Consider the following 12,741-nt stretch of genomic DNA (forward strand, 5'->3'; position numbering starts at 1 on the left):
ACCAAACTTTAGAAAACCATTTATATCTAGATCCAAAATCGTTTTGCCAAATGTTGTGCAGATTCGTCAAATGACACCACATTTATATGCATTTACAATATTTTGGGACCCCCCCTCTAATTTTGCCCCCACTTGACAGAATCCCAAAAAAAATTGCAAAACCATTCAGGATTAGTTCTAGAATGAAATTGCAAAATTACATGCAGTTTCATTGAGTAGCGCAAAAGTTATAAGCCATCCAAAAACTGCTTTTCCCCAACCCTGTAATGCAGGAATAGGTACAGATGTCCTAGGACATCTGAAGTGTCTACGAACACCACATGACTGCCCCAGATCATCCAGAGTGTTTGCGGACTTTCGGGAGGTGAAACAACCCGTTTTTTGGCTTCTAATGGCTATATCCTTTCCAATTCTCACCCCCCACATCCCCAGAGATTGTTTGTCTAGTTTGACAAGTGAAATCCTGCTTTTTAAAAAAAGTTTTCAACGCGGACCCCAAAAAAGTCTGCGAATCCAAGATGGCGGGCGTTTCAGGGAAACAGACGCATTTCATGTTTTCGCACCATCCAATCAGCGGGCGCGTCCCGGTGTTCGTGGACCACGCAAAAGTCTGCACATTTTTCTGGCCAATCAGAGGCCAGTCCGTGGACAGTGTGGCCAATCAGAGGCCAGTCCACGGACCGAACAGGGAAGTGAGTCCGCGGAGCGGACATAGATATCACACATTTTTTTGCTTTACATTTTGATCATTTAAAAAGAAACTACTGGACGGATTTACACCAAATAAAAAAAAGCACTATTTCGGGACCAAGCCACCTCTCCTGCCGGAAATTTGGTGTAAATCCGTCCAGCGGTTTGGGCTGTAGGCGTGAGCAAAGTACTCATTCAGAGTGGGCCATATACCTTTATTGCAAAGTTTGGTGAGGATTCGTCCAGGGGGAGCGAAGTTATAAGCCGCCCAAAAAGTGCTCATCCTATGGAAACAGCAATTTAACAATAACATATATATATATATATATATATATATATATATATATATATATATATATACACATATATATATAGTCTTGGCTCTTAAACAAGCAATTTTCCGAAACCTCCCAGCATCTAGAAGGTGTTGTGTGTGAAGTTACGTAAAAAAGCATTGAGAGGCTTGAAGACCTCAGGCATAAACAAACTCTAGGATGGAATATATCTGTTTTGAGATGTTCATTAAACATAAATGAGGAACAGCAAACACTGTAAAAATATTTTAGCTGATCTATTTTTTTTCTTTATTATTACAGAAAACTAAATTGGCGGTGGAAGACATGCAGGGGAGAAATGTCAGTTTTTTTGTGGTGGAGTTCCTCTTTGTGGGATTTTCAGATCTGGAGGGCTGGCAGATGTTGGTATTTTTCTTTCTTCTTTTTTTTTACATCCTGGCCTTGATTGGAAATCTAGCTATTATTGGGATAACGACATTGGACACTCACCTTAATGGGCCTATGTATTATCTTCTCCGTCACTTGTCAGTCCTGGATATTTGCTATATATCTGTCACTGTCCCCAAAATATTGGACTGCCTACTATCTGGACAGCATACTATCTCATTCAGTGGCTGTATGGTGCAGCTGAGCCTGTTCATTTCGCTGGAGGGGACAGAAGCCTTCCTTCTTGCTGCAATGGCATATGACCGCTTTATTGCCATATGCTATCCATTGCGTTATACCCTCTTGATGGATAGGAAAGTCTATTTGCTTCTGGCAGCTTGCTCATGGGTTTGTGGCTTTCTAAATTCCCTAGTCCACATGATCTTAATGGCCAGGTTGCCTTTCTGCGGATCAAATGGCCTCCAGAACTTCTTCTGCGACATCCCACCTCTACTGCAACTCTCCTGCGGTGACACCCACATTAACGAACTGGTTCTGTTTACTGTGGGTGGGACCTTGGTGGGCCTAATTCCTTTCCTATCCATTCTGGTTTCATACATTTACATTGCAGCTACTATAGTGAGGATGCGCTCAACCCCGGGGAAGCAGAAGGCTTTCTCCACCTGTGCTTCACACTTGACAGTGGTCACCCTGTTCTATGGAGCGGCACTCTTCACATATGTGCGTCCTTCTTCCACATATGTGTTGAATAGAGATAGGGTGGTAAGCGTGCTATACAGTATTGTGACTCCAATGCTAAATCCCCTGATTTACAGTATGAGAAGCCAGGAAATGAAAAAGGCATTAAAAAGAGTAACATGGCATATTGTCCTGTTATCATGTTCCAGGCAGCCCTACATTTGATACAGGTCTGGGAGTACCTTTCTTTAGGACATTATCAAAAATGTTTAAGAACAACCTCGAGCATTATCCAGAATCACATGCATTAGCACCTTTGTGTTAGAACATTATTGTGTACAATTGTTTTGTGGTTACTTATAAATTTAAAGTTTTTCTGCCACATTGCTTGATACTAAAAACTACCACACATGAATAAATTAGGTGACATTCCTCTTCTCACATGCCCATTAAACATTTGATTGCAATATGTTTCTAATGACCGCTGCCTATGGGCTAATGATTAAGAAAGAGCTGGATTTAGTCTAACAGAATTTTGAAGGAATGTATTGTCACTGTTACAGACAAACTGGAAGGTAGTCCTGACCATGACTGGAAATGTATTTTTGATGTTGTAATAAACAAATCACTTTCATTGTATTTTTTATGCATTTAATTGTATAATTTATGATACTGAGATTATTTAGTTATCTTATCTGGTCAATGATGAATTTCTAATTTTGTGGAAATAATTATTCATTTCCAAAAATAATGTTTTTGATAATGATTAAAGGATATCCACCATAACGGTAAGATATATCAAAACATGTATCATCAGGGCAATTTCACCGGATCACTGTGAAAGTAAATATGTCACTACCATCCACCTTCATTGGATATGCACTGCTCTTATGAACATATTGAGGTATAATATAGAAGTGATGCTGCCCTTTGTAACAACATTACCTCTTTGATTTTAAAGAGATTTCCAAAGCCCTTTACATAGAGCATGTTAATACGCAATTACATTACACAATTAAAATTGATGTCAATTTTCCCTGTTTTAGGCGAAAGAATAACTGATCCAACAGTGCTAGAATTTGCATCTGCAATGTGTAGACCACACTCAGATGCATACAAGATATGCTCAACTTACTGTGCTATCTGAATGTCTATACATAAGTGACATGTTTTTTAGATGTTAAGTTGAATGATTCTGAGACAAAAGTAAACAGATTAGTTGGTGCTTTCTTCTAACATCTGATACCTACTGAAATTATATATCTTGTCAAAACCAAAACCATAACACCTTGCTATCCCATATTACAGACACATACGCACCTTTAAAGAAGACCAGTGTATTGCGTAAACTCTGAGCCGGGGGCAAATTCACTACTTGACCTGCAGATACCCGGGAATAAGTCTATAGATCAAAGGCCTGAGCGGGTGGGCCAATTATGCGACCAACCCTCAGGGACACGTACATGGAAAACACTCTAAAGAGTATATCACTCCCCACGGTCACGCTGCTGACCTATTGCATCCTGTGTCAGCCACCTCTAGTGACTTTTTTCAAGTAAATACAATGTCTACCCAAGGCACAACTCAGTGGGCAGCAGGGAGATATTGGTGAAGGGGAACATGATGTGAGGTTTGCTTACATGATGTGCCTAAACTCGGGGAGAGTAATGATGAAGTGCAATCAGCTCTGGTTAACAAATGTACCCATTGGCTGCGTTTTGTGAGGGGCTGTAAATCTATAACTCGTGAAGACATTCTGTATGCTGTACGAGCTAGAATGCTGGATAGAGAGAGAAGTTTTATCCAAATTACTTTGAAGGACCCCAACTTAGTGTAGGGCTTGCTGTCAATAGAGATGAGAACGTACCCACCCCCAAACAGTAATGTTTCAATTCACCCTGTGGCCCCATCTCAAGCTCTTTGTATAAGAAGCATACATAACAGGGCTGGGCCGCCCTTCCCATCTGCCAGCTTGAACGGGGAGGGGATGGATGGGGTTTCATAACATATTAGCTTTTTGGGGGATGCCATTCAGACTGAGGGAAGAGGAAGGCATACTAATTTATAATACTTTCCTTGAATGCGGCCAGAGTCAATCGGTTTTCGCAAGACTCTGACTGGGTGTGTTTTCTTCATTGTTACCAGTTAGTATGTCTCCAAGAAACTTGGGCAACTGAACCTCTTGTGGTGCAGAGGTTCAGCTCTCATAGCATAAACGTGTCTAAAGGCCCGAGAGGTAGGCCCAAAGGAGGGCTGGCCATTCTAGTTGGGCTGATTCTCCGATGTGCTCTCTGAGATGATTCCCACTGGGACTGGGGAACATATGTGTTTAAAACTGACCAGAAGTAACAGAGCACGTTTGCTGGTATTTAACATCTATAACAGAGTTGACGTTACAAATCATCTAGCAGGCCTGAAGGCCTTGGGTCAACTGGTTAAGGGGTTGGAGTTATCACCCACTAATACCCCCATAGTACTGGTAATGGGGGATTTTAATGTTCAGTATGAGCCTATGGAGGCTCTTGATGGCCATTGGGATGATCAAGATGTATCGTATGGGATTCCATTATTGGAGACCACTAGACCGTCTAGATCCCACCCTGCTGCTGTTGAAGTAGCTAGGATAATGTTTGAGCTTGGCTTACAATCATGTAATGGGCGAATGTTAACCGATAAGCCAGGGAACTTCACCTTTGTAAGTCATCACGGAAGCTCTCGTATTGACTACATCGCAATCAGTAAGCTGGATTGGCCCAGGGTGGAACGTATGAAGGTGATAGTGCGCAGTGAGAGCAATCAATACCGTTCTGCTGCACTGTCTCTCTGGATAAACCTGGGAGTAATAACTAGCAGGGCTTGAGGGTTGGGAGTCCTATTATGGTCTCAGTTTTGGCTAAGAGGTCAATAAAGTGGGCTTCTCTTGATCTCCACTCAATTAAACCTAGGATTTATGACAGGGCTTGGGTAATTGGGGGTGGTTTGACTGTACAACAGCTAAGAATGAACTTGTAAAATATCTAAAGTGGGAAACCAAGATTGACAGATTACATCTAGGGAACTTGAGGGCTGCCTATAAGGCAGTGCAGAAAAAGAAAAAGGTTGAATTTAAAGACAAAATGGGATGATCCCCTAACCTATTGTAGAAATTGAGATCAGATCAACTTCTGAGAGCTGTAGCGGGGAAGACAATATGGCAGGTGCTATTGTTCAATTTGCTTGGTTTCAATATTTGAGTACATTGTATGAAGCTGGCCATGTAGATACATCCAATCTATTGCTGTATAGCACTACTGAGGGAGTTTTGGCCTCCTTCTCGATAAATGCAGTGATGGAGGCACTGGAGAGACTACGTGGAAGTAAAGCCACAGGTCCAGGCGGGCTGCCAATCGATTTGTTTAGGGATGAGCCCGATGTGTGGGCACCCATTTTAAAGCAGATATTTGATTGTATCGCCATGGCGGGGAACGTGCCGCATTCTTGGCATAGTGCAATAATAGAACCTTTCTATAAAAAACGGGGACCATAATCCACCATTTCATTACAAAACCAATAACTTTACTTGATGCCCCAGGTAAAGTGTATGCAAAAGTAAACACAGCTTCAAAAATGGTCCTTCGAGTATGGCCTTTTGGATCACCTTCAAGCAGGGTGCCTCCCAGGTATTAGCACCTTGTATCAGTGCGTTCAAAGGAAATGCCATCATTTCTAAGTATGTAATGGCAAAAAAACTCAGGGTTTATGCCATTTTCCTTGACTCACGAATCCGGCTCTTTTGGATTTTTATCAGCAACTCCTACCACCTTCTTGGGTGGTTTTATAGGGCAATCCCGTAGAAACTGTCCTGAGGTTCCACAGTACAGACACAATTGCATCTGTCTTCTTCTTTCCCTTTCCTTTTGAGTTAAGGGTCCTTTGACCCCCCCGATTTGCATAGGTTCTGATGCATCTGTTCCTTTGGAGGCAACGTTGGATTTAACCAATACCCGATTTTCGAACTTAGCTCGATCAGCCTTTCTATTCTGGAGTCGATGATCCAGCTGGACTACTAAGTCTATATACTCTGCGCAATCCTGAGGTGGGTTCACAACTTGAGCCAAGACGTCTTTAAGTTCTCCCCGAAGTCCACGATGAAACAATGTAATTCGTTTTTCCTCAGGCCATCCGGTTTACACTATCAATTTATTGAAGGTTGCGATATAGGTTAGCAGATCCTGGTTACCCTGTTGTAGGGACAAAAGTTCGTTATCCAGGGCCTGTCCTTGTGAGTGCCGGGCAAATAGTCTTCCCATGCACGTTTGAAAGCCCTGAAAATGATGAATTGGGTCATCCTGAGTAACTAGTGGAATTAACCAATCAGCTGCACTACCGCTGAGATATGATAATACAAAGGCTACCTTGGCTTGATCGTTTGGGAAGGCTCCTGGTCTGCATATAAAGTGCAAGCGGCATTGGTTCATAAACATGGCAAACCTTTTGGGATCTCCGGCAAAGCGTTCGGGTGGAGCTAATGGAATATTTCCTGGTAGGTTTATTTGCACAGGGTTACTCGATAACACAGGAGCTGGGTTTCCCCCGAAACAGGTAGGGGTGCTTGTCCAGCTTGAGTTTGCAGCAGTTGTCTAGCGAGATCATCTGTGCGCTCTTTCGATACAATTAGTTCTCTTCTGAGGGCATTAGTCTCTTGGCGAGCGGAGTGCACTTCCGCCCTAAGTTCCCCCAATAGTTGGGCGTGTTGGTCAGTTTCGGAGGTTTCCATAACGCCCGGGTGGGGATTTGTAGATAGGCTTTGCTTTCTGTTACGCTCACCTGGCTCCCACAGGGGCGTCGGTTGGACCCGGACTGCTGCGGCCTCCACCCACGTGATGCGTAGTGCAGTGATGACTGAATGGATCTGCCCTCCTAATCTTGTCTGCTTGGCCCGTAGAAATATTCTCCTACAAGTGGAGAAATGGATTTAGCCACTTGTGGATTCAAGTGATAGCACCCCCACTGTCCTCCCCACTAATCACCTCTGAAGCGCCCTCTCAGCAATCTCACCTTATATTCTTGAAGGATGAGCCCTCCATCCTGCGAAGCACGCAGGAGCGCGTTGATGACCAGTTACTTCACTGGCTTGAAGATATTGGAAGAGTTGTAGATGAATCCTGACTCCAAAAGATCCTGGCGAAGAGCCGTAAGTATATAGTTCGTAAGAGTTCAAAATGTCTGGAATTCACTCCTGTCCAATTCCTCTTTTATGTTGCAGCTTTGACCCAATAAGAAGATTGACAGCTGAAAGCGCTCTGGAAAGGTCTGTGTTACCCAACACTGTCCGGTAAATAATGCCAAGGGTTAAACTTGCTGCTTTCGCCTTATCTTACAGGTGCGGCATAAGAAGATGTGGCGTGCTGAAGAATTATACCTCCGGCGGTAAAATCAGGTAAGCATATGGCGGCTAAAGAGATTGTCTCTGTCTGTTCTCTCTGCTCACCTTGTTGTTTCTTGTCCCCCTTAGGTGCTGGGATTCGGCGATGTAAAGATGGAGACAGCGCCGGATCGAAGAGATGCTGCCTGGAACGGTGAGTTTGGCGTGGCGCTGCTGCTGGCGATGCGACGCGTTTAAAACAAAGTCTTTACTCTGGTTTGAAGATGCAATGAATCGGGAATCAGGTAAGAAATCAGGTAGTACTCTTGTTCTAACCTTTGCTTCTTTCCTTCTTTCTAGATGCTCCAGGTTCGAGGCGGGCATGGCAGAAGGCTGGATGCTGCTGCTGGCACGGTGAGCGTTACGCTGCTGGATGCAGAATAACGCGAAGCGTGTGCTGCTCTTTGGGCGTGGTTTAAATAGCCTCCAAAGTATTCCCAGGTAGGTATTTCTCCCCGACCACACCCGAGTAACAAAATAGTCCCTAAGGTAAAGTAGTCCCTTCCAGGCCTCACCTGGGCTTGGATATTCTTGCAGCATGGTCTGCATCAGGTAAGTGTGCACCTATGAGCCTGGCGCCATGTCCCATATGAGCCTGCGCCATAGGCGCCAGGACTGAACCCAGACAGCCCCTAGCAGGGGTTGCTGGGTTTTCTCAAGGCGAAATGATGCCTGCTCCCGGTGTCAATCTGGAAAAATGAATACCCTTCATTTGAATGATAGATGTAACTTGATGGCCGTGGGCCAACCGTCTTATGCACCGAATTATAGAAATATAGACTGTTATGCTTGACCAACAAGCGGCCATTTAAACGTAGCAGAATCGCCATTTTGCTTGTTAACCATTGCTCATTGCTTTCTGTCTAAAAACTGCTTTGCAGCTTGCAATTCTTGCGGATTCTGCTTACTCTGCTCAACTGTTAACCTTGTTGTCTGAATATGAAAGGACAAGGTCGGGGGACTGAAGAGTTTGCTGAACTTCTCATGAGTAGCCCAGAAAGGAATTCCCACGCTCCCTCTCTGTAGCCTTGGGAGGAAGCTGCAGGGCATTTAATCACTTCACAGCTGCCAGCCAGTCTCGTACGATGGTAGAATATGTTAGAATAATACAGTTAAAGGCTTGAATTATGCTTCTCTTAAGGCCCCCCTTCGCAAAACCCCTTAGAACGTGTCGGCTCCCAGGACACGAATAGTACCTCATAGATAGCAAAGCTTGGAATGTGGCTCTTCCCCCATGTAAAGATTGCTTCCGAGAACAGAACCACCGTGTTCTAAAAGATCCCTCCGCACTTTCTAAATTGCACATTGTTACTAGAATAGACATCGAAAGCATTATGATCGTCATACTCGTCGGATATGTCCATCGTCATCCCGAGTTCAAAGGAACTTAATACAGAGGGGTGTTGAACATGACTTTGCTGATTGTATGATATGCATTTTGTATATATGTAACTGATGTACGTAATTCGCTCTCTTGCGTCCCTCGAGGTCTAGGAAACTCACATTGCGGGGCGTGAGATCAGAATTGGCCAATTGATACTATCTATTGCTTGCAATAAACCCTAGCATTGGGAATTTGAAACCTCGTGTCTGGCGCATCTTTTCGTGTATGGTCATTGCCTTGTTTCCATAGCACGAGGGACCCCTAGGGGCCCCTTTCAAGATGGTGCCCGAATTGGGACCCTCCACGACTTGCCCCATCGTATACGTTGTAATGGAGTAAAGGTGGAAAAGCAGCGAGGACGGGACGGTCGAGCCGGGATCAAGAAGTGTACGGGGCGCCCTGTAGAAGAGAGGAGAGATTCCTTCCGCAGATCTGCACACATCTGATCCCTAATCGACGTACTGGGCCAGAGGGCAAAGGAGGCAAGGGTCCCGAGACGAGGCAGAAGCCAGAGAAGCGCAGACACGACGTGGGGAGAGGGTGCGTTAGAACAGGCGACTTGTTTTATCAGGTGAGTCATTCCCCGATTCAAAGAGAACCCTGATTTTTGGTAGAGTGTTGATAATGCAAACTCAAACGTCCAGGTAAAGTTGGCTAACCAAAGGTGAAGGTTAAAGAAACATGCCTGGAGTACTGTCCACTTTAGCGGGGCTTTTCAGCTGCGGTAGACAGTACTTGGAATATGGCCAAAGTGCACCACCTGGGGGAACGCCGGCTTATGATATGTATGCGAAATATGGTGTGGGAGCGATAATATTTTGTGAAATTTGGCATAGGCAAACTAGAAAGCAACCCGACCATCAGTGGCCAATTAATGGTAGTTTTGAGATGGGGAGGATAGATAACCTAGAGAGGGTGTTGATTAGAAAGAAAGCGCGACCTGCAGCTTTTGAGACCGTCAAAGAGTGGAGGAGGGAAGCGATGCTCCGATTAAGGAGTAGAGAGAAGCATGCGCGTAGGCATAAAATGAAGCTTGAGATCGCAGAAGAGAAGGAAGAGGAGGAGTGGACTGAGAGTCTAAGACGGGAAGGGAGACGGGACCAGATGAACATAGACAGAATATACCCACAGCGGGAACTACACATAGCAGATGAATTAATGGAACAATTGTTAACTAACACGGGTCGAGGCCCAAAACCAGAATCGAAACCAAACACGCCAGTAGTGACTGCGCGGGCCCAACCAATAGCTCTTATACCCCCTCCCGCAGCCCGAGCACTTCCCCTCACGCAAGCGTTAACCTAAGCCCCGCCCAAAGCACGAGCACTCCCACAAGCGCAGACCGCGGACACACAATTTCCCAGCACCCAGCAAGGCTCTTCACAGTTGCCACCTGTGTCACTTGTCCCATCCGCACCTCCCGCTCTAGAGACAGGTTCAGCACCATCCGCCCCTCCCGAAGTCGAGATTGAGACTGGGGAGGCGAGAGGCGGGGCTGAAGGAACAGGATTTGGACGGGTAACTCGGAGCGCAAAGAGAGAAAGATTGAATTACGGCAAGAGGCAGAAATGTACATAGAAGGAAATGATGAGACGGCAGCATTGGCCTCATTGTATGGGTACCGAAGAAGAGACGAGAGACAGGTAGTGTTGGAATGCATGGGGAAATTTTGGGTGGGAGACTGGAAAAAGTTGCTTGACAAATTACCACCACAACGATTGTTAGATTTGAACCAACTAGCATGTTGTAGAATAAAAGACGAAGAAGTGAAGGAACATGTGGATAGACTTTTTGATCTTAAAAATGAGTTGGATAATGAATATGCCGAAATGTTTGCTGCACCTGGGTACAGGGGTTGGGATATTAGAAGAGAGGGGAGAGGGGCGATAGAATCATACATACAGCGGAGACATTCAATGTCATCTGTACCGAGGGGCGACAAGCTGAAAGTATGTATACGAGAAGCGATAAAGTGGGTGTCGAATCCTAGTATCCCAACAATGGTCATACATGACATATTTGACGACTATTCTATGCCAATGAAAAGAAAGGCATTGCAATCGATGGCTGACCATCTGATAGAGAAGGATATAAAAAATAATAAGGCTAGCCCACCTGAGATACTAGCGGTATACAAGAGAGCATTCGAGCGAAGTACAGGAGAAACGGGCCTATCACTGGAGTTAGGAATACTATTGAACCTAAGAGAAGGGGGAGGGATCGTGAGTGGGGCATTTCCAATGAGAGAGGTCCCGCCCACGTTTGTACCAAAGGTAGAGATCCCTGCGACGGGTACAGTAGGAGCACAGGTAACACCAGCCCATTTCACCGCTCAGTATATGCATGTCCCCTTTTCCAGGCAAGAGGTGAATACTATAAGACACACGATTCCCGATATAAGAAAGAATCCAGCAGGTTTCTACAAGGAAGTAGAGTCGACCCTGAGATCAGGGGCGATATAGATTTGATTTTCCCAGTCATTTTGCCAGCAGATATATGGAAACAGATGAGGACGGTAGATGACGTGGGGGCTTTTGGCGCCACATGGGCGGAGTTACTCGTGGAGGACAAAAATAGAAAAGTAGGGGAAAATCCAGGAACCCGCATGGCAGATCTACCGGAACAGATAATGCGGAGATTGAGGGAAATAATTCCAGAAAAAAGGATTCAGTGGGACAAATTAATTACATGTGTACAGGGCAAGGATGAGCCGGTAACGGATTATTTCAATAGATTTGAAGGAGTATTCACAGACTTCAATGGGCAGGATGTGAGCACAGAGTCGAGGAAAAGGCTATTTGTTGATAAATATGTGAGGGGACTAATATCGCCAATTCAAGATATGTTAATGATGTCGGAAAGTTCCTGGGCAGCAAAACCGGTGAGTGAGATATTACACATAGCCCAATACTACGAGAATAGGGTAAATGTGGCGAAAGAAAGAGAGGTAAAAGATAGGGTTTGCAGGTACACCAGTAATTAACCCCATGTCCGAAGCTGTCCCAATTACAATAGGACCATTTACGGAACAGTGTCCATTTCTTTTGACAGAGAATTGTGGAGAGAACTTGCTAGGATTAAATTTGTTGAGAAAATTGGGGGCAGTTATACATTGTACGGCAGACGGGGTATTCCTCACGATGTGGCCCCATGATGCATCGGTGACTGAATTTATGTCAAAAGAGTTGCCAGAAGAGCTAAGTAGAGTACCAACCTGTCTGTGGGCAATGCATGATAACGATGTAGGATGCTTGAAAATAGAGCCAGCAAAAATAACTTTGAAAGAAGGTGTAACACTACCACGAATTCCCCAGTATAAGATTTCTGTTGAAGGTGAGAAGGGATTGAAAAGCATTGTTACTGACCTGGTGAGATTGGGGGTGGTTGAGGAAATTGCAGGAAGCACGTGAAACAGCCCGATTCTTCCAGTTTACAAGAAAGGAGGCAATGAAGTACCCTATCGTTTCATAATTGATCTGTGCGCATTAAACAAAGTGGTAGACTCACAATTCCCTTTGGTCCCAGATGTCACAACAATATTGACAATGATACCGGCCACTGCAGAATACTTTAGTGTAATTGATTTAAAGAACGCATTCTTTAGCATCCCAGTGGATAAGAGCAGTAGATATCTGTTCGCGTTCACTCTAGGAGGTCGATCATTCACATTCACACGCATTCCACAAGGATATACAGAAAGCCCGAGCATTTACAGCAGAGCGCTAAAAGAGCAGCTAGACATGCTAGAATTACCCGAAGGTTGCGTACTCTTGCAGTACATAGATGACTTGTTATTAGCTGCTGACACGAAAGAGATCTGCAAAGAAAGTACTGTATTACTCTTGACACATTTAGCGACCCAAGGTCATAAGGCAAGTTTGAAGAAATTCCAGTATAATCAA

The 12,741-nt window shown here is 44.6% G+C and overlaps 1 protein-coding gene across 1 annotated transcript; it reads left to right on the forward strand.

The window, feature by feature from the left end:
* Nucleotides 1–1,310: 1,310 nt before the first annotated feature.
* LOC138520395 (olfactory receptor 5V1-like) lies at nucleotides 1,311–2,276 on the forward strand. The gene has a single exon (XM_069632798.1). It carries the CDS (start codon nucleotides 1,311–1,313, stop codon nucleotides 2,274–2,276), a length of 966 nt encoding a protein of 321 aa, XP_069488899.1.
* Nucleotides 2,277–12,741: the final 10,465 nt, after the last annotated feature.

The sequence above is a fragment of the Ambystoma mexicanum genome, chromosome 13 (assembly GCF_040938575.1).
Source record: "Ambystoma mexicanum isolate Mex_15411 chromosome 13, UKY_AmexF1_1, whole genome shotgun sequence".
NCBI lineage: Eukaryota > Metazoa > Chordata > Amphibia > Caudata > Ambystomatidae > Ambystoma > Ambystoma mexicanum.

Excerpts from the sequence above, each read along its gene's own strand:
- LOC138520395 (XM_069632798.1), top strand. The coding sequence starts at position 1,311 with ATGCAGGGGAGAAATGTCAGTTTTTTTGTGGTGGAGTTCCTCTTTGTG.